The sequence below is a fragment of the Martes martes genome (assembly GCF_963455335.1).
Source record: "Martes martes genome assembly, chromosome: 2".
NCBI lineage: Eukaryota > Metazoa > Chordata > Mammalia > Carnivora > Mustelidae > Martes > Martes martes.
The window spans coordinates 55,729,129-55,752,920 of record NC_137889.1 but is presented as its reverse complement, the minus strand read 5'-3'; the positions used below and the strand labels follow the sequence as shown (position 1 = coordinate 55,752,920).

Here is a 23,792-nt window from a genome sequence, read left to right as displayed (position 1 = left end):
TTATCCTTGCCATGCTGCCTTTCCTTTTTGTCATGTTGTGAGAATGGTCAGGAAAAGACATAAAGACATTATTCCCCAGATACACAATGAACTCTGTTTAGCATCCAGGATTGGGCCGATGGCTCTGAAATTATAAGAAAGGGACTCACCTCTCAATCTTTTTTTTTTTTTTTTAAGATTTTATTTATTTATTTATTTATTTAAGAGAGAAAGCACAAGCAGGGGAAGGGGCAGAAGAAGAGGGAGAAGCAGAGTCCCTGCTAGGCAAGGAGCCCAAAGTGGGGCTCGACCCCAGAATCCCAGGATCCCAGGATCATGACCTGAACTGAAGGCAGATGCTCAACTGGGTCACCCAGACACCACACCTCTCTCTCAATCTTACATGCTCTTGTTGGTACAGATGAAACCTCAGGGTCCCAATATCTGAAAAGTTTCCTCTGGAGACTCCAGGCTGAGGTTCTACAAATGGAAAACTGTAGCTTTTTCTTGTAACCTAAGTAATGACTTAAAAATGTTTCAGAAGCTATATGTTCAATGAGTATTATGTCACAAAGTAGCCATCCTGGAGACTACTTTTTCTAACGTTGCAGCCATTGTATAAATACATGTTTGAATTCCCTTTAGATTCCCTTTGGACAATCTGCTCATCTCAACCTAAGAGAACCAGGCTATGGCTTCTTAGCCACATTTAGTTTGGGGCCCCAAGTAGAATTACATCGCCTGACCGATTTTTGCCATCAGTCCTTTCTAAATGCCCCTCATAAGGATAGGAATTTGTCATCAGTGACAAGCTACTGAGGAATGTTCTGTAGACTCTGAAAGGGTCTGATGCCAACAAAGGAAGCAGGGGAAGTGGGAAACATTTTTCGGGTCTTCTGCGGCAGCCACACTACAGAGGAAAGCATGCTATGTGTTAGTTCTGGTGCATTTTCTTAGATCCAATGATGCAGGTGTCTTCCCTCACTACACAGCTGCACTGAAGAGGTTTGAGAGGGACCACAGGTCATGGAACTGGAACACACTTCTGAGGCTTCCCGCAGGGTCCTGCATAGAGAACATTCTAAGTAAGTCATTTCTGTAATTTGGGGCAGTGTTTTATTTTTTTTTAGATTTTGGGGGTCCAGACCCGTCTGAAAATATAATAAAAGCCAGACCCACTTTCCCAGAAAGGTACCCATACCCTGAGATTTTGCACACTATTCACTATTTTAAAGGTTTTATGGACTCTGGAAACTTCTCCATACACCCCAGGTTAAGAACTTCTGCTCTCAAGGCTCTGTTGGCTAAACTGACGGGGTCAGCTCCATCCAGGGTATCCTGGCACTGCTTAGGCTCCCAGGAGGCCCTGCAGCCTAAAATCCAGCTACTTCCTCCAGGACAGGCTCACTGAGGAATTCCTGGGAGCTTCTTCCTTACGGCAGGATACAGGTCTGGAGTCTGCGGGAATAGAATGGGGTTACAAGACACAAGCTGCTAAGGATTTGGGGAAGTTAGTATTGCCAATGTTTCCAGTAGATGGCCTGGGAGAGTCAAACTGAAAGAAAACTGAATCCCGCTAGAAGAAAGGATACCTGGATTGGGAGACCAGGTCTGACTCATTTACAGATCATGAGGGGTCTTGGGGATCATCTGGTCCAACCCCTCCTGTCCCACCATTGTTGAGGGAACTTGCCAAAAGCCATGGAGCTGGTGTGAAGAAGAGCCACTCTTAAGCGCCTACCCCTCTAGGGAGGCTTCTGAGACTGGCACTGAGGTCCCATCCTTGCAGTTACTGCACTCACCATGTGGGGGCACCAGTGTCCTCCTCGCCTGTGGTCACCAGACTATAAAAGCCTGATTTTCAAGCAGAGGTCAGCCCAGAAATCATGCTAAAAAAAAGTACCTACTGCTTATTAAGCACTAGTGCAGATCAGACTCTGCTAGTAGCTTTATATACCCACATAACACATGTATATTCCTCACAGTCATGTTTCCAGCGCAAAGAAGATACGACCTCTGGACTTTAAGTAACTCACTGAAGGTCACAAAACTCATATGCCTCTAGACACAGGTAAAACCTCTCTGTGGTTCAGAATCCCCAAACTCTTTCTTTGGCAGTCTGATTCCTCACCAGATTCTACTGCTTTTCTCCTACACTTCCTTTTTCGCTGACTTTGAGGTGGCTGTATATTCGATTTTCATGTTCACTGTAACTGTAATCCTGTTGGAGAAATCAGGGGCACAAAGGAAGACAGAGGAGTTGGTTGCATGGCTCTTAGAAAGCTAGGTGCTGAGGCCCAGGCTCCTGTGGGCTTTGGGGTTGCCCCAAATCCAGGAGACGAATAATAACAACTAAAACATACTGAACTCTATGCCAGGCCCAGTGCTAAGAGATTTATGGGAATCATCTCAATATGTCCCATGTTGGCCCAGTGAGGTATGCATTTCAGTCCATTTTACAGATGAAGAAACTGAGGCACAGAAAGGTAAATTACTTGCCCAAGCTCCGCCCACTGAGTGGTGAGATTTGGACTCAGGTAGTCTGATGCAAAAACAGTATTCTTCACTTCACTGATATTCTATAGATTTACTCTTCTAGGAGTTTGTCCTTCCCCAACCTTATTGTCTTAGAATGATGTTTATATACACTTCCACAGCACTTTACAGTTTACGTGTGTTTTGCATCTAATATCTCATTTAATCATTCATTCAAAGAATACTTATCACTGAGTGTCTGCCAACTGCCTACCAACTGTCAAGTCCTTGCTGCTCCAAGTGCAGTCCCTGGACCGGCAACAACAGCAGCAGCCCCTGGGAGCTTGCTGGAAAGGCAAAATGTTGCACCCTGCTAGAAACCTGAGTCAGAATCATCATCTAAATAAGATTCCCAGATGATTCATTGGCATATTAAAGTTTGAGAAACCCTGCTTTTTGATATTTCCATGATAAATCCATATATATATATATCTCACTTACAACACAAATAGATACAGAGATACTGTGACTTGCTTCTCTTCCCACGGCTGACAATGTGGCAGTTCAACATAAAGAGCTTACAACTGTGCTTTGCACATAGTATGTACTCCCAACAAATAGCTATTAGTATAAATGACGGAGTCAAGCTGTGAACCATTTGATTTCTTAACTCTAGAGTCCTCTGGCCTCTGCAGAGCCTTCTGAGGCATCAGGCATTCATTCCAAGAGGCAGGCAATGATTGTGGCTTTGGCTTCCTTCCCAGCTCAGCCAGGGTCTAGACAATGTGGATTTAGGGCTCCGGAAGCTACTGTTTGTGTACACCTGATCCTAGAGCAGGGGCATCCCAGTGGGGATGTTGTTCTCCAGAAGAGGCCAGATATAGAAAGAGGGAGACCAGAAGGTTCTCAGGGGATCCCTCCTGGAAATTCAGCATCTGCAAACCTCATGCCCTCTGTTCTCCAGGATCCCACTGTGTTGAGGAACTTCAGTACCCCAAACCTTCCTAGACTTCCTGTCCTCACTTCCTGCCCCTATTCCCTTCAGGCCACCTGTACCGCCTGTACCGCTCCCTCTCAATCTGCAGTACACAACCTGAGAAAGAAATGGGCCGTGCTGACCAAGTCCTCCTCCTCAGGACTCTCTCCTGTCCATGGTGCCTGCCATCCTGCACAGTTTCCAGAACACGTGCCCTGGCACTTCCCCAAACATCCCTGCTGTCTTCTTGGAAACCGCTGGCTCCCCATCCTTTTTGGAGAACTAACAATGGAACACAATTATTTGTGAATAGTCTACCGTTTTATCTTTACTACTCTCTGAAACAAAAATTTAAATGTTACTTTTGATAAAGCAAAAGTTGCTTATGACAAAATCAATAATACTCAAATAATATAAAGTGAAAGATCCCACTCTTTAAAATTTTCATGAGAATTTCTTGACAACTTCTTTCCTCTGCCAAATGACCTGAGCTTGGAAGCCGTTCAAAATCAACTCAAAGAAAAGTTCTCATCAGACACTTCACTTTTCTCTATAACCTCATGTCTCCGTAAGACAATAAACGTTCGTTCCAAGGGCGATTTGCCTCGTCTCTGCCACGCGCCCGATCTCTGTCCCTCGGCGCTTCTCCCCCTCTCCCTGGCCCTTTACTCCCTAAGTGCGGCCCCGACCCCGCCTCCAGAGACCCCCCCCTAGGGGAGGAGCCTCGCGCCCTCCCCAGCCCGAGCGGGGCCCCGTCCCGCCCCGCCCCGCCCCGCCTTAGGGGCGGAGTCCCGCTCTATCCCACGCCCCGGTGCGAGCTCTTCCCCGGCGAAGGAGGAGCCTTGCGCCACCCCGCCTCTCACCACTTCGAGATCTTTCCCGGCTCCCCGCTCCCGGGACCACCGTTCCGCATTCATCTGCGGGCGGAGAGTGCGCGGACGCGGGCCGGCCGAGTCCTCTACGCCCTGCGCCGGAGGCGGCGTGCGGGCCTCGCCGCGGTGCTGGGGCGGGCCGAGGGGCGTGGGCCCGGAGCCGGTGAGTGCAGCCGCCCGCCCCTCGCCGCGGCCGGCGCGGGCGGGGAGAGGGGCGCAGGCCGGGGGAGGCGGCGTAGGCCCCCTGCACAGTGGTGCGCGAGCCGCTGCGCTCGGGAGTGCCCGCCTCTCCTGCGGACTGCGTGCAGTCGTCGCCTGCTGCCGGCGAGACATCGCAGTGACCGGCAGTTAGAAGAAGCGTGCCTTACGGGACTGCACCCCTGCCCCAGTTTTTTGGTTGGTTTATTCACCACTCTGCCGCCCTGTATTTATCCCTGGGAGCCTCCCCCAGTGCCCTTAAGCCTGTCTCCGAGACCCCCCCATCTCCTTCCCTCACCCCGAGAAAGAGTTGGGAAAAGTAGCCATTTTAGTCTCCCAGGGGGAGTGAGTGGTTAACCTCAGAGAAGAGGACGCCCTGGCGCCCCTCTTCTCCGCCACTAGCCAGCCTCACTGCCTTTAGCGTCCTGAAGTCCTTTACGCATCTACTCCCTTAAGGCTAGGGCGGAGACAACTTGCTGCCCGCGTTTACATCTCCGTGAGTGTACCTTAAATGTGCCCCTCTGTGAAAGAGGTTTCAAGGATTAGGTGCATTTCAGATGAAAGGCTTTCCAGAAGCTTCCTTTTTGTTGGAGAGGACCCGGGCACTGAGAGCTGGCCGAGGTTAAAGTAGGCTGCAGTCAGGGGGTCTCCTTGCAACCCAGCACTTTTGTCAGTATGGGCTCTCTAGTGTCTTGAAGATCTGACTGGGGGAAATGGCACTACTTTTTAGCAAATCTAAAGCACCACCAGGTGTAAAGTACACATTATTGGATGTGCTCCTAATTCAGCTGTGAGAAGGCGTGGATATAGTAACAGGCATCCTCGTTTTAGAGATACTTAATTGTGTTTTAGAATTGCTGAACTACGGGATAGCCACCCCCCTGCAAGGTATCCACGTAGTCCTTCAGGTTTTCATCATAACTTACAGAGTCTAGTGCCGGGAGCCGGGTGGGGGGGTGGGGTGGGGGAGACAGGTGGTTAAGTAGTGTACCATAGGTGAGGGGGGCGGGAAGGGACTCTGAGCTTCCAGAAGCCAGGGTGCACACCACTCAGACTCAAACATGTCAATGCTTTATGCATAAACTCTGAGTGAACTTCGATGATTGGGGGCAGAGATAGATGGGGTCACAGATAACCGTACATCAGGGTTAAAACAACCCCAGCTGTTTTCAGTTCCCAGGGGCGATTATCTGCAGTCAGGCTGGAGGTGGCCTTTCCATGCTCTGAACTAACATGACCCCGTGTCTGCACTTGTCATGGTCCTGAGCTCCGCCTCCTCATCACATACACAGTGCCCCTACTAGTGGGAGTGGTCCTGGGAAGTCAGTGGCTTCTTTTCCCCGTTTCTGCCTGTAGGGATGCCGGAGGGACCATCTGTGAGGAAGTTCCACCGCTTGGTCTCCCCCTTTGTGGGACAACAGGTGGTCAAGACAGGGGGCAGCAGTCAGAAGCTGACCCCTGCCAGCTTGCAGTCTCTGTGGCTCCAAGATACGCAGGTGAGTTCCTCCAGACTTGTTTGACACCTCAGGTAAATGGGCGGGCTCCATCCCTACATCCTGTGATTCCCTTAGAATTTGTCTCAAGACTTTGGTCTTGAGATTACTTCCTGGAGCCCAGGGCAACCACTCGAGGACCCCCACAGTGCTCATCCCCTTTAGGTCTGATGTTTAGGTTTGATGTTAGCCAGGAGTGGGCATTGCAGTGGCATGTGGAACTAGATAAAGTACCCTTTGCACGCATGAGCTGTAGATACTGATTCAGAGAGTCTGGAGTGGTTCTGGTCATCGAATGTGCTTCTATGGTTGGGAACTAGCAGGGACGGAAGGAAAGAGCATAGCCTTCTGATCTGGATTCTGGTGGCCTCATCCATGCCCTTAGCCAGGCAGAATTGCCTCCAGGGGCTCCCAGGGCTTCTGTGGTCTGGTTTGTGCCTCTTTAGGCCTGTTTCTTCCCCTGTCCCAAATCTCTCTTCCAGTCCTGTCGAACTCTCTGGGGCTCCTCCACCAATCCTTATTGCCCATGGTTTTGATGTGCTGCTCCCCTGCTTGGGCAGATCTTCCTTTTTTCCCCCAACTCTGCTCCCGTTCTCATCCTTTCACGTGACCATGGTAATTCCTCGTCTTCAGGATTCAGCCTCTCCATCACATCCTCTGAGAAGCCTGGCCTGCCTGCTCTGAGGGTGGGGAGAGACTTCTCTGTGCTTGCTGGGGACCCCGTACTTCCTCCTAATAGATCCTTATTGCTGAGTTTGTCCTGCTGGTTGAGTGGAGGAGACCAAGCAACAGGGTAGATGCATGCCCTCACCAGTATTGTATGCCTAGCACTTCAATGAGTGCCGGCTCTTAGGAAGCAAATATATGGTAATTGTCTGTAGAAAAAATAAATTAGCTCTGCTGTTTAGCTGTGAGCTCCTAAGCAAGTTGCTTAATCTCTTAGCTGTAGTTTCTGCAGTTGTAAAATGGGGATAAATCACTTAGCAGTTACAATTGTATTAAACAGACTTTGTGTCTGGCACAGGTGTTCAATAAATACTGATTCTCTTTTTCCCACCTTGTCCTTCGCACACACCTCGTGGGTTATAAAACCATTCTTGGTTAGAACTGAAAGAGGTCTTTTAGACCTTCACTTACCTTTTCTACCTTTGGAGATGGGGGCTCAGAGGGAGAACACTCCATCCAAGTTGATGTCGCTTGTGGGGGCCCAGGTATGCGCTCCTACCGGGAGAGTTTTTGGACTCCTTGACCAGACTGCTGCAAGCTTGGCAGGGGCAGGATTGGATCCTTTTATCTCTGGAACCCCAGCACTTAGCCCGTGCCTGTTACAGAGCTGGCTCGCAGAGATTATTTATGGAATGGCTGAATGGACAGACAATGTGTGGATGGGGAGCCTTGAGATGGAACTGGGAGCTGGTCTTCTAGTAAACCAAGGCAGAGATCGGTGTTGTGGGAGCCCAAGAACCCTGAGGGACACAGCCTTGAGGAACTGCCTGTCATGTAGGGGGCTAAGTTCTCATCGCTGTGCTCCCTTCTTTGCACTTCTGCCTCCTAAGGATCTGAGAGTTGAATTTGGAAAGTAAGACCTGTATCTACAACAGGGGAAACTATTAGGTAACAGTGAATGGGAAGGAGGGGAGCATATGACTAAGGCTCATTTGAGGGCCTCAGCAGAGAAGAGGTGCCGGTAGCCTGGAGTAAAAAACTTCATAGGGTTGCCTGGGTGGTTCAGTTGGTTAGGCATCTGCCTTCAGCTCAAGTCATGATCCCAGGGTCCTGGGATCAAGTACCACATCCGGCTCCCTGCTCTGCTTCCCCCTCCCCTCTGCTCCTGCTCTCTCTCTCAAATAAAATAAAACATAAAATAACATAAAATCTTTAGAAAAAAAAAAAAAAGAAGGCTTCATGAAGGAGGTGAGATTTGAGTTGGACCTTGAAGGATGGAGGATTTAGATTGACCAAAAGGAAAACAAAGGGCATTTCAGGTTTGTGAAGCAGTTATAGACAGGCAGCTGGAGATAGAATGAGCACACTGGGCTAATGAAGGAGGGAAGAGATTGGCTCCACTCTGTGCCACCTGTTTTTTCTGGCAAGTTCCTTCCATGTCTTTCCAGGTTGGTTCTCCAGTTTCTATATTAGAATTGTGTTTGCTTACTCATAACGAATTTAGAAGAACAGCTTATTTGTGTCTGGAGTGTGTGTTTTTTTTTTTTTTTTTTTTTTTTTTTTTTTTTTTTCCTCCCTTGACATAATGTCAAATCCAGAGGAGGAAGTCCAGAATGGTATGGGAGCAACCCGAGATCACTGGGCACCAAGCTCCTTCCGATCTCCCGTCCCTGGGGTGTGACCCTCATTCTCATGGTGGTAACAGGGCAGCTGAGATTCCAGCCTTTACATTCTAGGCAGGAAGAAAGAGGAAGGAAAGGAGATAGGGCAAAAGGGACCTAGAAGCTGGTTCATCTGTTTTAAAGAGCTTTTCTGAAAACCACATTTGACCACTCCTACGTATGTTTCACTGGCTGCCCCATCTCTAAGGGAGTCTGGGAGACAGAGATTTTTTAGCCGAGGATGTTGAAGCACCCTAAATCAGTAGCTGAGGTTATTGAGGTCCCTGTAAATTGATAGATTTGTTAGTAGGGAAGAGGGGAGAGGGATATTGGGAAGTAGTCAGTAGTCTCCCTGCACCTGGTCCATTATCTTCTCCTGAGAAAAGAGTGCATGGGGGATAAGTGTTGAGTCCTTACATGGCTGTTAATGTTTCTATTCCATCCTAGTTTGGGCGGTGTGGGAGCTCTCATCCACCCCTCCTACATACTTAGACTTTTTTTTTTTTTTTTTTTTAATACTTAGACTTTTAACCAGTCCTCCAACTTTTAGAAAATATAACAGCTTTATTGAGATTAGACTTTTAACCAGTCCTCCAACTTTTAGAAAATATAACAGCTTTATTGAGATATAATTTACATAACATACAATTCACCCACTTAAAGTGTGCAGTTCGGTGGCTTTTAGTGTCTTCACACAGAATTGTACAACCATCACCACAATCGATTTTAGAACATTTTCATCTCCCCAGAAAGAAACCTTGTGCCCATTAGCAGTCCCTCCCCATTTCATCCTTGCCTTCTGCCTCCAGTCCTAAGCAACCACTAATCTATTTCCTGTTTCTATAGATTTGCTGTTTTTTTTTTTTTGACATTTTACATATATGGAATCATACAATGTGTGTTCTTTTGTGAGTGGCTTCTTTTTTTTAAAATTAATTAATTTATTTGTTAGAGAGAAAGAGAGAGAGAGAGAATACACAAGCAGGCAGAGAGGCAGGCAGAGGCAGAGAGAGAAGCAGGCTCCCCACGGAGCAGAGAGCCTGATGCGGTACTAGATCCCAGGATTCTGGGATCATGACCCGAGCCGAAGGCAGCGGCTCAACCCACTGAGCCACCCAGGCGTCCCGTGAGTGGCTTCTTTTACCGAGCATAATGTTTGCAAGGTTTGTGTAGCACATGTCAGAATATCCTTCTCTTCAAATACTGAGTTTCCAGAGGGAACGAGTGGAGCCTTCCTCATCTGTATGCCCCTCTGAACCTAGCACACTGCCTGGCACATTGTAAAAGCTCAGTTAAGGGTCAGCTAATTGAAATAACAACAATGTCCCAGGAATTTAAAAGAGGGACAGTAGAAATTGCTGTAGTTGGAGAGAACACAAAGATGTCCTGACCTAGGCATTTTTGACCTGGTAGATCTTGAGGGGCATTTGGCATATATTTTCATCAGCATTATACCAACATTGCTGAATTTCCATCAGGAAAGTATTTTCTGGAGTGAAATCTATCATGCCCACTTAATTCTTTTTTTTTTTTTTTTAAAGATTTTATTTATTTATTTGACAGAGATCATAAGTAGGCAGAGAGAGAGGGGGAAGCAGGCTCCCTGCTGAGCAGAGGGCCTGATGCGGGGCTCGATCCCAGAACCCTGAGATCATGACCTGAGCCCAAGGCAGAGGCTTTAACCCACTGAGCCACACAGGTGCCCCATGCCCACTTAATTCTTGCTCAGTTTTTTATGTAGCTCAGTTAAGCCATTCCTAATATGTGGCAGCAAACTGCTGTGCTCACATTTGCTGATGAGTTATTCTGGAATTATTTAGAAAGGTAATGCCTTCTTTTAAGGAGAGGATTTCACAGACTGCTACAGTTAAAATTTTTATACTAATTGACAAATTGGAGATCATATCAGAACTATGATCTCTAAGTATGTACTTTTGGAGGCCAAAAAAGTAACGCAGGCATTTCCATTGTTGATGCCAGGGGTTTTGGTTTTAAAAGGCTGCTGGAATTTCAGAACATGCAGAACAGGCTCATCCTGGAATCTGGACTTGCATATTACATAGTAGGGCTAGCTATGAAAATAGATACAAAGCACATAGAGCATTCTTTTATATACATTTCCTGTTCTCATCCACTTTTCTTGAAATCGTTTTCATTTGGGATGAAGTTAATTCTTTTCCTTTGTACATTTTATATATATTTTACGGTTTGATCCATTCATCAGTGTTTGTGTCGATATTCAGTTTCTATTGATTGTTGCTTTTTTTTTATTGTGAGTTCTCTTGTGGCCATTTTTTCTACCAGATCCAATTTCAGTGAGTGAGAGGTGCCAAATTCTACAATATATAAAATACGTTGTGTATTTACAGCATCTGAAATGCAGTACTTTAGCTGCCATCCATTAGTGTATGGGTGTGTGTGTGTGTGTGTGTGTGTGTGTGTTTGCTGCTTATTTCTAACAAAGAAAAAGTATTATGAATTAAATACAGGATGACAGTTTGTATTTATTTCTCAGCTAATTCGTGAACACATCGGGAGCATTTCCCCTCCCTTATTCTAGGGTGGTCCTGCTCTCTAGCATGAATCTATGTTACTGCTCATCCAATTCTTGCTTTCAGTCACTTTGAAAACCATGTGCTAACTGCCTATACCACTGGAGCAAAGAGCCAAAGGCAGGTCCAAAATACTCAGCTTGGGAAAGCTTCCTCGAAGAGGCAAGAAGGGATAAGTTTGCATTATAAACATTGGCATATACTTCTTTAGTCTTTCCTTTTCTGGGTCTGTAAGGCTTAGGCCATTCAGGCTCTTATAGCACACCACCACAGACTGAGTGGCTTAAAACCAACAGAAATTTATTTCTCACAGTTCCAGAGGCTGGAGGTCTAAGATCAGACAGCCTGGCAGTTTTGGTGTCTGGTGAGAGCCTGCTTCCCGGTTCATAGACAGCCAGCTTCTTGCCTTCTTCATATCACATGGTGCAAGGGGCAGGGGAGCCCCCTGGGGCCCCTTTTATAAGGACACTAATCCCATTTGCAAGGACTTCACCCTGCTGACCTGATTACCTCCTGGAGGCCCACCTCCAGATGGCATCACGTTGTGGGTTAAGTTTCAACATACACATTTGGGGGGGAGGGGCACAAACAAGTCCATAGCAAAGACTGAGATCATGTTTGGTTTTTTTTTTTTTCCTAGGTCCATGGAAAGAAATTATTCCTTAGATTTGATCCAGATGAAGAACTTGGTTCCCTTGGCAACATCTCACTGCCAGAGTCTCTAGAAAAAGGAGAGAGGAAGGAAGAGGCCCAGGACCAAAAGCAGGCCTCGGGGCCCAGCAGCCAGAAAACCTCTCAGCCGTGCTCTCAGTCCCTGGAGCATGTTGCTCCCAGTGGAGACCGTGGTTTGGAGGGTTTGTGGGGAGATGCTGCTGTGGGAGCTGCGGAGAGGTGGCTGCAGGTCAGCTTTGGTATGTTTGGCAGCATTTGGGTGAACGAGTTCTCCAGAGCGAAGAAAGCAAACAAGAGGGGCGACTGGAGGGACCCCATTCCAAGGTAATGGTGTGGTTGGGCAGGCTCTGGCTGTGGCTCTGCAGGTCTCTGGTGTTTGACAGGCCCCCTGTGTGCAGGCTTGGGGCTGGGCTCTGTGGGCTCACTCAGATGGCTGTCCCACCGGCTCGCCAGCAGCCCGAGTCCTAGAAGAGAGTACCCGTGCTAGAAAGGAGACTGTGCCTGCATCCAGAGAGGGCTGGAAACATTCTGGGGCAGCTTAGAAGAACTTTCCCAACAGGCATGGCTCTTGAGAGTGGGATGGCACTGAAGGATGTTTTATGGCTTGACGAGTGCACTCTGAATTCAGGGACAGAATTGTCTTGGTTTTCATCTGCCAGTGGTGGGAAGAATATTTTGGTGTGTAAAACTCAGTCCCTGTTCAGGATTGTTACCTCCGTGTAGATTTCCCAGAGGGGTCATTGCTGGTCACTGAGAACGAACATCCTCACAGCCTTGCGTAAGTGCTCCTTTAGCTGAATTCTTTCTTTCTTTTTTTTTTTTTTTAAAGATTTTTTATTTACTTATTTGACAGATCACAAGTAGGCAGAGAGGCAGGCAGAGAGAGAGGAGGAAGCAGGCTCCCCGCTGAGCAGAGAGCCCGATGTGGGGCTCGATCCCAGGACGCCGGGATCATGACCCGAGCCGAAGGCAGAGGCTTAAACCACTGAGCCACCCAGGCGCCCCACTCCTTTAGCTGAATTCTTAACTAGCTTCATGTTGTTTGTATACTTTTTATCAGTTTGTAGAAGCTTTTGCATATTGCGTGTTAATCTTTGTGATATGTGATGCCAATGTTTCAAGTCTACCTGTGTCCTTTGACAGTGTTTGTGCCTTTTGGCATTCAAGATTTAAAAACTTTTTAGGGGCGCCTGGGTAGCTTCGTGAGTTAAGTGTCTGACTCTTGGTTTGGCCTAGGTCACGATCTCATGGATCATGGGAAGGAGCCCCAAGTCGCATCAGGCTTCACGTTCAGCAGGGAGCCCCCCTGAGATTCTTGCCCTCTGCCCTCCCCCCACTCATACCATCCTGCTCTTTAAATCTAAAACTTTTAAACATTTTTATTTGTTTTTAAAGATGTTTATTGAAGTATAGTTGACATCAATGTTATATCAGTTTCAGGTATAGAAAATAATGATTCAATAATTCTAGACATTACTTAGTGCCTACAATGAATGTGGTCATCATCTGTCACCAAACAATATTATTACTGACTATATTACTACATAATAATATATTATTATTTATTATATATTGTTTATTATTATATATTATTATAGAATAATATTATTATTGACTATATTCCCTATGCTGTACTTTTCATCCCTGTGACTTCCTTATTTTATAACTGGAAGTCTAGAACTTTTTTTTTTTTTAAAGATTTTTATTAATTTATTTGACTGCGATCACAAGTAGGCAGAGAGGCAGGCAGAGAGAGAGAGGGAAGCAGGCGCCCCGCTGAGCAGAGAGCCCGATGTGGGGCTCAATCCCAGGCCCCCGAAATCACGACCTGAGCCGAAGGCAGAGGCTTAACCCACTTAGACACCCAGGCTCCCTGGAAGTCTAGATCTCTTAATCCTCTGTACCTATTTACCCATCCTCCCACCTCCTGGGATTTTAAATTTTTATATAGTCAGTGATCAGTATTTTTTTTTTAAGATTTTATTTATTTATTTATTTGACAGATAGAGATCACAAGTAGGCAGAGAGGCAGGCAGAGAGAGAGGAGGAAGTAGGCTCCCTGCTGAGCAGAGAGCCCGATGCGGGGCTCCATCCCAGGACCCTGGATCATGACCCGAGCTGAAGGCAGAGGCTTTAACCCACTGAGCCACCCAGGTGCCCCCTGTGTGATCAGTATTTTTCACAATAGCTCTTGCGTTTTCCCTTCTTGCTAAAGAAGGCCCCTTCTAGCTAAAAGCCATACTATTCCATCTTCCAAAGTTTCATAGTAGTATGTTTTTATGTCCAGAACTGTAGTGTTTATTTATGGTATAATTTAGGGCTAGAAAGATGCTTTGGACTGTAAAGATAACTCAGACTGGATTAAGTGGGGAGACTTTTTTGGCTCACATAATTGGAAGTTTTGAGTGAGGGTGGGTTTTGATGTTGACTCAGTTCCCCACCTTGGGCTTCATGTTCTTGTCACTCTCCTGGGCCTTTTCTGATATGCTGGTTTTGTCCTTAGACCAGTAGCAAGAGTCTCTTTTGCAGTTCCAGGCCTTCTGTCTACACATGAAGAAAGAAGAGGGGAAGAGATAGTCATTTTCTAGAAGTTCAGATGAGCAAGCAGAGCTTTCTCAGAAAATCCCAGCCAACCTCTTATGGCCTGAAGCTGGTTCACGGGCTGATTGCTAAATTAGTCACTAGCTAGGGCAGTTGAAGCCTCAACCCTAACTAGGTTTTCTGAATTTATTGTCACAGAGTTAACACATATCATTCTCTTATTTTTAAAATCTCTTTTTGTGAAGTTATGTCTGCCTTTTCCTTCTTTATGTTTTTTATTTTATTTTTTATTTTCATTTGTAGGCAACAAGAAACCTCCTGTTTCTTAATTAGGCTTACCAGAGTTTTATCAACTTTGTTGGTCTTTCAAATAAATAATATTAGTTTTATATACTCTATACAGGAAGAGTATTTTCTGATTTTTCAGACGTTTGAGTGGGGTCATCATTTTGTTGTCATTTTTTTATTGGATTGTGATCAGGATATCAGTCTGTAAATTTTCTACTTTGGGTGTATTTGCAGTCAAACACATCATGGGTCTTTGCTTACGTTTTATGTACATAAATGAAGACAGTATGTTCGTAAAAAGTAAAACCTTATATAACTATTAAGTACAGGTTATTGCTTTGGTAATTTAAACACTCTCTCCTTGCTTATTGTTTGTTTACTTAATATGCCAAACGTGGGAAGAGGAGCATTAAAGTCCTCTAGGGTGATTGTGGTTTTATAGTTTCTCCTTGTCTTTCTAGTGTGTTTATGTGTTTGCTGCCCTGTTGTCCAAAGCATCAAGGTCTCTGACTTCTTTGCAGCTTTTTAAAATAATAGCATACCCTGGGGTGCTTGGGTGGCTCAGTCAGTTAAGCATCCGACTCTTGATTTAGACTCAGGTCATGATCTCAGGGTTCTGAGTTCGAGTCCTGTGTTAGGCTCCACACTGAGCACGGAGTCTGATTAAGATTCTCTCTTCCTCTCCCTCTGCCCCTGCCTTCCACCTCCCTCACTCTCTCTTAAAAAAGAAAAAAGAAAAATAAAATAATAACAGACCTTCTGTTTGCCTTTGGTCTTGAACTCTGCTCTGCTTGATGGTAATGATGCCACTCAGTGTTTGGCCCACATAGTCTTTTTCCACTTAGTGTGTGCTTTACAGGTGTGCTTTTTCACTTCTTTTAGGTATATTTCTTAAAAATGGCGAGTATCTGGCTTTTGTATCTCTTTAAACTCAAATTCCTTGTTTTGAAATGAGGTGACTATGGTATTTGGATTTTCTTCCATTTGCCATTTTATTATACCTAGTTTCTTTTTTTCTGTTGGATTTTTCAAGTTTCTGTCTTTCCTCCTTTCCCCCCACCATCTTTTATTCCTGTTGAGTAAGTGCAAGTACTGCTATTCATCTTCTTTCTGTTGGTAATAATGTTCCCTTTAAATTAGACTCATTTTTTTTCTTGGTTAATAATGACCAAATGTTTAATAACATTAAACTAATAACATGTCTCCCTTCTTATTGAAACTGGTTTTTTGCTCCTTTCCTTCATCCTTCTGAGAGGAGGCCTTTGAAATAGTTCCACTTCACCACTTCTTTTGTCTTGTTGTCCACCCTATTTCCTGCGGGAGTGAGGGGAGGGGTGAGATAGTTCAGAATTTTAATTCCAGATTGTTAACTATATAATATTATTTATTATGTGTAATTAAGTTAATTAATATTAAATATACATTAACATGTATATCTTGTTTTTTTTTAAAGATTTTATTTATTTATTTGACAGACAGAGATCACAAGTAGGCAGAGAGGCAGGCGGGGGTGGGGGGTGGGGGCTGGGAAGCAGGTTCCCTACTGAGCAGACAGCCCAATATAGGGCTCGATCCCAGAACCCTGAGATCATGACCTGAGCTGAAGGCAGAGGCTTAACCCACTGAGCCACCCAGGCGCCCTATCTTCTTTGTTTTTATTCAATTTTGCAACCCTTTATTTTTGTGTGCGTAATGCTGATTAACAAGTCTATTCAGTAAAGTTAGAATTCCAGTGAAAAGCTGTTTTTTGTGAAAGCCTCAGGGCTCCATTGTATGTCAGACAGCAGGAAGTAGCACTGAATTTGGTGTGAGACTTAGTGACCTTATTTACAGCCTCCAAGGAATCCTCCTGGGTAGCGATTTTTCCCAGTGGTCTGATGACAAGCATACCAGCTTCTGTGCGGATGCTTCTCATCTCAGCAGCAGAGTGATTTGGACACAGTCACTCCAACAACTCAAATCTGACATCTCTTTCAACACTCATTGAATGAGCACAAATCTCAGAAATGTGGGTCCGACCCTCTAGATCAGGTAAGCTAAATGCAGTCTTTCTGCCCAGTCCCCCTGACCTCATCAGTGCCAGCTCTGAAGTGTCAGGTCTGGTGGTGGCCACGAGCCCTTTCGTCTTACCTCGAGGATCAAAACTGCCCAGTTGATTGCTCAGTTTCAGGATCATTCTCTGCACTTCATTGTCTCCTTCAGCCACATCCTTGAAACGAGCTCCTGCAGAAGCATCCATTTCACTGAAGGAGATAAGGCAGGCTTTTTTTTGTTCTGGTCATTTCAAGGAGTTCCTGAACCATTCGAGCCCCCTCACCGACATTCTTCAGTATAAGTTCAGATCCAGTAACCTGGAAAGCAAACATCAGTCCTGTTAGCAACTGCCCAAGCACAGAGTGTCTTGCCTATACCTGTGGACCAAGGAGCAGCCCACCCTTGGGAGGCTCAGTGTCAAGGTTAACAGACCTGTCTGGATGAAGTATTGGGAGCTCAACTACTGCTGAGAGTTTCTGAATCCGTTCCTTAGAGCCAGCCACATCACTGTGTGTGACATTAGGTTTTTCCTCCACCTGCATCATGGTAGCTGTTGGATCAATCTTCGGAGGCAGCAGAATATGAATTTGGTACTTTGTTCTGTCCACGCCAACTCTGATTCCTTCTTCAGGGCCAGTAGATGCTACCTGATCACTGAGCTCCACCACAGAGTTGGCGAACTGCTTCACATTGATAATATACTTTGGGTCCTCCAAGTCCACGCTGATTATCTTTGTATACCTCGCAACCCTTAAAGGCTGTTCAGTCTGCAGTGTTTGCTTTTCTGTAGCCAAATCCCTGAGTGCTGGTGGGTCAGGCCAGTGAGCTCGGTAAGCTTCTTAAGACGTTGTCGCATGTCATCTTCAACCCGCTCTGTCTAGAGTCAGTGCTCTGACCATACGTGTTCAGCAAAACACTGTCCCCCTCATCCAGAGTTAGGCTTCTCATCCTCCTCCTCCTCTTTGTTTTCCACGGATCAGCACTGAGGTAATCTGGCATTTTAGGAGCTCCAAGTGCCTCAGCTCCTTAGTGATCACACAGCACCTCTCTCGCTTCCAGTGGTCAACAAGGGTATCTTCTGATTCCAGAATTCCTTCTTAACGTGCTATAGTTCTCAGCTGTGCTATCGTCCAGTCCTCTAGATCTCTCACAATACATATTATGCAACCCAGGGCTGCCCTTTCTGTCTTAACCCTTTTCCTCTCCCCTTGGCTTGAGGTCCCTGCTGATCTCATTTCCGCTAGGCATTTATTTTTCCTTGAGTAATTACCTCAGATACTATGGTAGATGTGTCTCCGAGGCCTTTTCCTCTGAAGTTGTCCTGTTAGGGGTACCTGGGTGGCTCAGTTGGTTGAACGTTCAACTCTTGGTTTCAACTTGGGTTGTGATTTCGGGTTGTGGGATCAAACCCTGATTGGACTCTGCTCAGCACAAAACCTGCTTGTCCCTGTCGCTCTGCTCCTCCCCACAATGACACACCCGGGATCTCTCTCTCAGATAAATTTAAAAAAAAAAATTGTCCTTTTGTTTCCACGCCAGAATACCACCTAGGTCAGTTATATGGATATTTCCCTTCAGATATGGAGTCTGGCTGATTATCTGCCCTTACATAGTAACCCATTGTGTCTTTATCAAAGATCAGAAAGTTTCTCCTGTGTCCTTGGAATTCAGGAAGTCCATGGGCATACGGGTGGGTATGTATTTCTCGGTAAATCTTGACAGGACTGGGAGCGGTACCTCTCTAGTATCCATTTCTCTGTCCTTTGCAGCAAACTCTGCTTTTGTGCTGGTAGCCACACCTCCTGAGCTTTGAGACTTCTGTAGGTCATGTTGTCTTTAGTGAACATGTATGGCCCTGATCAGAGAAAATGGAGTGATATATATATATGTTTTAATTACTGCATTTAGCCCTGGGAACCATCCCTTTTCTCTCTTGGGGTCTTAGCTTCTTCCCTGGGTGAATCTTGACTGTGGAGTGGGAGCACTATGGACGTGTGATTTAACTCTTGAGTGGGAGCTGTATGTACGTGTGCCCTGAGCCGCATGCACTTAGGACCTTTTCTTTCTTCCAGGTTGGTCCTGTACTTTGGTGGTGGCGGCTTCCTGGCATTCTATAATTGTCAGATGTCTTGGAGCTCTTCCCCAGTGGTCAGACCTGCCTCTGACATCTTGTCGGAAAAGTTTGATCGAAGACAAGCGTTGGAAGCTTTGAGTCAGGAGCAGCCTGTCTGCTATACCCTGTTGGACCAAAGATACTTCTCAGGCTTAGGTATGAGTGATGGGAAAGGGATGAGACTCACCACCTGTGTGCTTGAGGCAATCACTTAATCTCTTTAGCTTCACTTCTTCATTTTTTAAACTAAGGGAGTGAGGGACGCCTGGGTGGCTCTGTCCGTTAAGCAACTGCTGTAGGCTCAGGGCGTGATCTCAGGGTCCTGGGATTGAACCTCACATCAGGCTCCCGCCTCAGCGGGGAGTCCGCTTCTTCCTCTCCTTCTGTCCCTCCCCACCACTCATGCTGTCTCTCTTTCTCCCCCTCTCTGTCTCAAATAAGTAAGTAAAATCTTAAAAAAAAAAAAAAAGTAAATAAACTGAGGGAGTTAGATGTGGCAGTTTCTAACTTCTCTCCTGGCTTCAGAATTCACATCCTAATTACATTATCATCTGGAGTCCGCCCATGGCCACATCACAGAATAACTTCCTAAAGGGCAGGAGTCCTGTCTTCTTTCTCCTTGAATCCTCCACTGCCTGGTGCAGCGCCTGGCACACTGGAGCTACTCAGTCAGTATCTGCTGGGCACCAGAAGCTGTGCAGTTTACTGAGGGAGAGCAGTGTGTTTGTTAATGGGGCCTCTCGGGCAGATGGGGCTGCCTGCTGGCAAAGCACAGACGCCTCAGGCCTCCGTCAGGATCTTAAAAGACATGGGTAAAGAGGCAGCTTCCTTCCCTCTGTTCAGGTGTCATGCACAATGAAACCGTGAGCATTTTCCAGGGGGAGGGAAAAGGAGCTGAGCGATCTGAAAACCAGAAAAGCTAACTCGCAGAACTAGAAGAACTGATTGCTCTTACTACCTCAGCAGAGGCCTTAGTGCCCTGTGACTGGCTGCTGAGGCAGTCGAGGGAACTGATGACAAAATCACCTCATATCCAAGGCCTACTGCTGGCACAGCTCCCCTCAGGAGCAGGGAGGAGGCCCGGGGCCTCCCCAGACAGCGGCCTTGCATTTTCACATTAAGACTATGGGAGCCCCTGTGCCCTGAGGGAGAAGGAGACCTCCAGAAGGAGCCTTTGGGTTATTTTTAGCAGGACCTCACGCTCTACTAACTAGTCATTGTTACCAACAATATTAGTAACAGCCGACATTTTTCGTGTGACTCTTAATGTGCTAGTCGTGTGGCTTCAGCCTTCCTGCTATTCTGTAGGATAATGACTCGTTAGTTTTCCCTTTCCTCACACAAAGAAGCCAAAGCAAAAGACAAACTGCTGGTGTGTGGTACGGCTGAGGTAGGAATCTAGGTTTGCCAGGGAATTGTAGAGAAACAGTTGTGTGTGACTAGGGGTGTGATTATGAAGCCACTGCAAAGAGCAGTGATTTCATTCATCCATTCATCCCACGCAAGCTGAATGCTTGCCTTCTACCGAGTTCAAAGTCTCACCTTCAGGAAGTTATTAATGGCCCAGCAAGCATGGGCTCAGTTCACTGCAATTTCAGATAGATTATGACAAATGCCTGGTAGAAGTTAAAGAAAGTGCACCGTTGGGACATTTTGAAGAGTTATTGATTCTGGAAGGAGGGGTCAAGACTGGCTTCACCAAGAATGAGGCAGTAGTAGAAAAATAATGAAATAATACCTCCTAAATGATTTATATCTCAGGCATTATGCTTGACATTTTAAATAATAGCGGCTAATATTTATTGAGTACTCTCTGTGTACTAGCCACAGTGCTCAATGTGTGTGTGTGTGAGAATTCTCATTTACTGCTCACAAAAGCCAGGTAAGCAATCCCTATTTTACAGGTGAGGAATGTGGAGCTTATAGAAGCTAAGGAACCTGTCAGGGTCACGTAGCTAGGGTCTGGTTGAGTGGGGCTCAGATGCCGGCAGTCAGCTTCCACAGGCTGTTTGGATAACCTCTTTCCTGTAACATGGGCCACACACAAGTTTTATTTTGTTTCGTCTCCACAGCAGCCTTAAAGGTAAGTATGAGCAAGTCCAGTTGGCAGACAGGGAGGTGGACTCAGAGTAGGTGACTTGCCCGAGAGCCCGCAGGCCGTGAGAGGGTTGGCCCCAGTCATCCACAGGAGCCCTCCCACCGCCATCGAGCCAGCTTCCATTTGTTTTGTCAGTTTGTGGATGGGGCTCATGACCGAGGTGTTCTTTCTCCTTCCCTTGTCCTCTCCCTGCCTCCCCGCAGGGAACATCATAAAGAATGAAGCCTTGTACAGAGCAGGGATCCATCCCCTTTCTCTCGGCTCGCTCCTCAGCCGTCAGCACCTCGAGGCCCTCGTGGATCATGTGGTGGAGTTCAGTGCGGACTGGCTTCAGGGCAAGTTTGAGGGCAGACAGCAGCACCCGCAGATCTACCAGAAAGAACAGTGCCCTGGGGGACACCGGGTCATGAGAGAGGCGTTTGGGCCTCCAGGCGGCTTCCAGAGGCTCACATGGTGGTGCCCTCAGTGCCAGCCCAGGTTGTCTCCTGATGAGCAAGGGCAGGTCCAGCTCTCCTAGGGGACGCCCGGCCGTCTTCACAGAACCTGGCCCTTGAGGGGCTGTGATTCCTGAATGTCCAGAGGGCGGGTGTCGTCAGTGCTTGGGCTTGGCTACAGGAATAGAGGGTGGGGGGATGGGTGTCAGGACTGTTGTAAGCCGTCTCACTGGACTTAGGTTGAAGGCTGTTCCTACGGGGTTAGATGTTTTTTTGCTTCTCTCATTTCCGTTAATTCTTCCATCTAATTCTGCCATTGTGGAAGATGAGGAAAAGTCAGGACGGTACAGGGAAACACCTCCCAGTGGGGCATTGAAATGAAAGCGCCTGCAAAACAGCTCTGCCTCCACGTTGCTTTGTATGTGCTTGGTTTTGTGTTTGAATCCTTGGTTGGTTGTAAGGCTCTCCATTTGAGAAATGGGACAACAGAAGTCTCTTTCTTCATTCCCCTAGGGGGATCCAGGGTTGAGGATGAGTCGTGCACGAGAGGAGGCTGAGGCTGACTCAGCCTCCTGCGTGGATCCTTACCCATGGGATGGAGACCCCGAGAGAAGGGCCAGAAGAGGAGAGGGACCAGGGAATTGGCCACCTTCCTGCTGTGCCCAGTGGGCTTTAGAAAAAAGCTACTTCTCTCCACAGTAAGGTGATATTTTTGTGACTGTTGGTGTGTTGAACAGTGCAGGAATCAAGGGTGGCAGAGACACACTGTCAGGTTGTTAGCGACAGCCAGAAGAAAATAGGACAGTGACATGAAAATAAATCTCTTTGTTATTTTCTGTTGTCATCTTTATTTGGCGGTCAATGCTCTCACACCGTGAATAACAGGGCTCCCAGTGAAGGTGGCTTTGTAGGGCTCGCTGAGTTGGCCTGATGGGTCCATTTAAAAGGAACAGGGTAGGGAGGGGGTGAAAACACACCTGCTCTTCTGCCCATTGGTGTCCTGCTGACTTGAAATCTGGCAGAGCACAGGATTTCCTCCTGTTGGACCAGCCTCTGGCCTGCAGCAGATAGTGAATTGCATGAGCAAAATTGAAAACAGTGGCTAATGTTTCCATCTTCCTTTACTCTCATCTCTCTTACTTCATCAAGATTTGTTACTGGGGAAAGCCACTTTATGGCAGACCTATAACCTGTAGAATAGTTCATCTGTACTTAATACTTCCCAATGGAAAGCCTTTAGCCTAATTCTTGCTGTATCATCTGTAGAAATCCCCATGGTGATGAGTACTCTGTCACCGTGTTTTATAGATGAGGAAACTGACCTCCAGACTAGAGGCTGAGGAACTTGCTTAAGATCATATGGTTAACAAGGCTCAAGGGCACGCACTTATCACCCACCACTTTGTGTTCTCCTCTGTATCAGGCCTCCGTAGCTGTGCCCCAGCACCGCCCCAAGCGCTGGCTGCCATCACTGGGGGGATGTTCCTGAAAGCAGCCAAGCTTCCTTTGTTCCATCTTCTCTGCAGATAGGCCCCTGGGAAGAAGCAGCAACTGTGGTGTCTCATAGGTGAAGGGTTCTGTCATCAAATAATGCTCTACCCCCTCTCGGAGCTCAGTGGGGCTCATAAAAGCCTCCAAGAAATTCTGCAGTAGAACAAAGTAAAACACTTTGTGTTTCTAAACCTTATTTTACCATGAAACCCATTTTACCATTTTACCTTTACTCTTCTTTAGAACAGTTCTTATATCGAATCTAAATCCTTCCTGCTTTGTTAAGAATCTTACACACTGTACCTCATTTCTCTCTTTTACTTGACAGACATGCCAGTTCTTTGGGCCTTAGGTTATGTATGCCTAAGGAAACGGCACGGTCTGGGAGACTTAAATGACGGAAATTGCTGCTCTTGCAGTCCCGGAGGCTGGAAGTGTCCCCTCAAGGTGCTGGCAGCTTTGTCTCTCCTGAGCTTTCACTCTAGGCCTTGCAGCTGCCTTCTGTGCCCAGACCTTTTTCTCTATGTGTAGGCACTCCTGGGGCCTCTGCCTCTCCTACAAGGACACCAGTCCTATAGATGGGTTAGGACCCCATGCTTATGATCTCATTTCACCTTAATTACTTCTTCAAAGGTCCTATCCAAATATCCTACATGGTAGGCTAAGGCTTCAAAGTCAGAATTGGCTGGGGTGTGTGTGGTGAGGGTAGTAGACACAATTCAGTCCATAACAGGATACAAAGGGGTTTTGGAGAGAATCTTCAAGTTTTCAGAGGCCATCTCTCTGCACTTTTGTTTTTTTAACTTAAATTAGTTGGTAAAAGCCTACTTCCAGACCAGATAGTCTGAAAATCCTATTTGAGTGATAGATTGCTATTTGTATCTACAAGAATATATTTACTCGTGTGTGTGTGTGTGATGTGATGTGATGTTAAGATATATGTGGGGGGGCACCTGGGTGTATGTACACATACACACATGGGTGTGTGTACACACACATACATGTGTATCCTTAATTCTAATTGAACTTTTAACCCATACAGGGTAACAGAAGTGTGAAATGTTAGGCATAAGCTGGGGCAAAGATGGTGTCCAGACCATTTCCTCTAAGTCAACATCTGATCAGTACAGTGGGTCCAGAGTACAGGAGCAGAATGAGATGGGGAAGGTCTGGAGACATGAGGGGAGGATTGGGTGCCATGGCCCACGCCTGTGTCTGCACCCATTGTTTTGGTAGAGAAAGAAAGAGA

General features: G+C 46.5%; 1 protein-coding gene and 1 pseudogene across 3 annotated transcripts; one reads left to right on the top strand and one right to left on the bottom strand.

Annotated features, from left to right (window-relative positions):
• Window positions 1-4,239: 4,239 nt before the first annotated feature.
• Window positions 4,240-21,888, top strand: NEIL2 (nei like DNA glycosylase 2). 2 transcript variants are annotated; one of them, XM_080796145.1, is made up of 5 exons: window positions 4,240-4,465; window positions 5,857-5,996; window positions 11,513-11,868; window positions 18,480-18,676; window positions 20,822-21,888. In XM_080796145.1, exons 2-5 carry the CDS (start codon window positions 5,859-5,861, stop codon window positions 21,133-21,135), a joined length of 1,005 nt encoding a protein of 334 aa, XP_080652271.1. In that variant the 5' UTR covers window positions 4,240-4,465; window positions 5,857-5,858; the 3' UTR covers window positions 21,136-21,888. The 2 variants fall into 2 exon arrangements, with proteins under 2 accessions (XP_080652271.1, XP_080652272.1); XM_080796146.1 differs by lacking the exon at window positions 4,240-4,465 and adding an exon at window positions 4,558-4,698.
• On the bottom strand, window positions 16,082-17,355 carry LOC308338995 (26S proteasome regulatory subunit 7-like; annotated as a pseudogene). Its single transcript has one exon. The product of its transcript is annotated as a 26S proteasome regulatory subunit 7-like (transcript).
• Window positions 21,889-23,792: the final 1,904 nt, after the last annotated feature.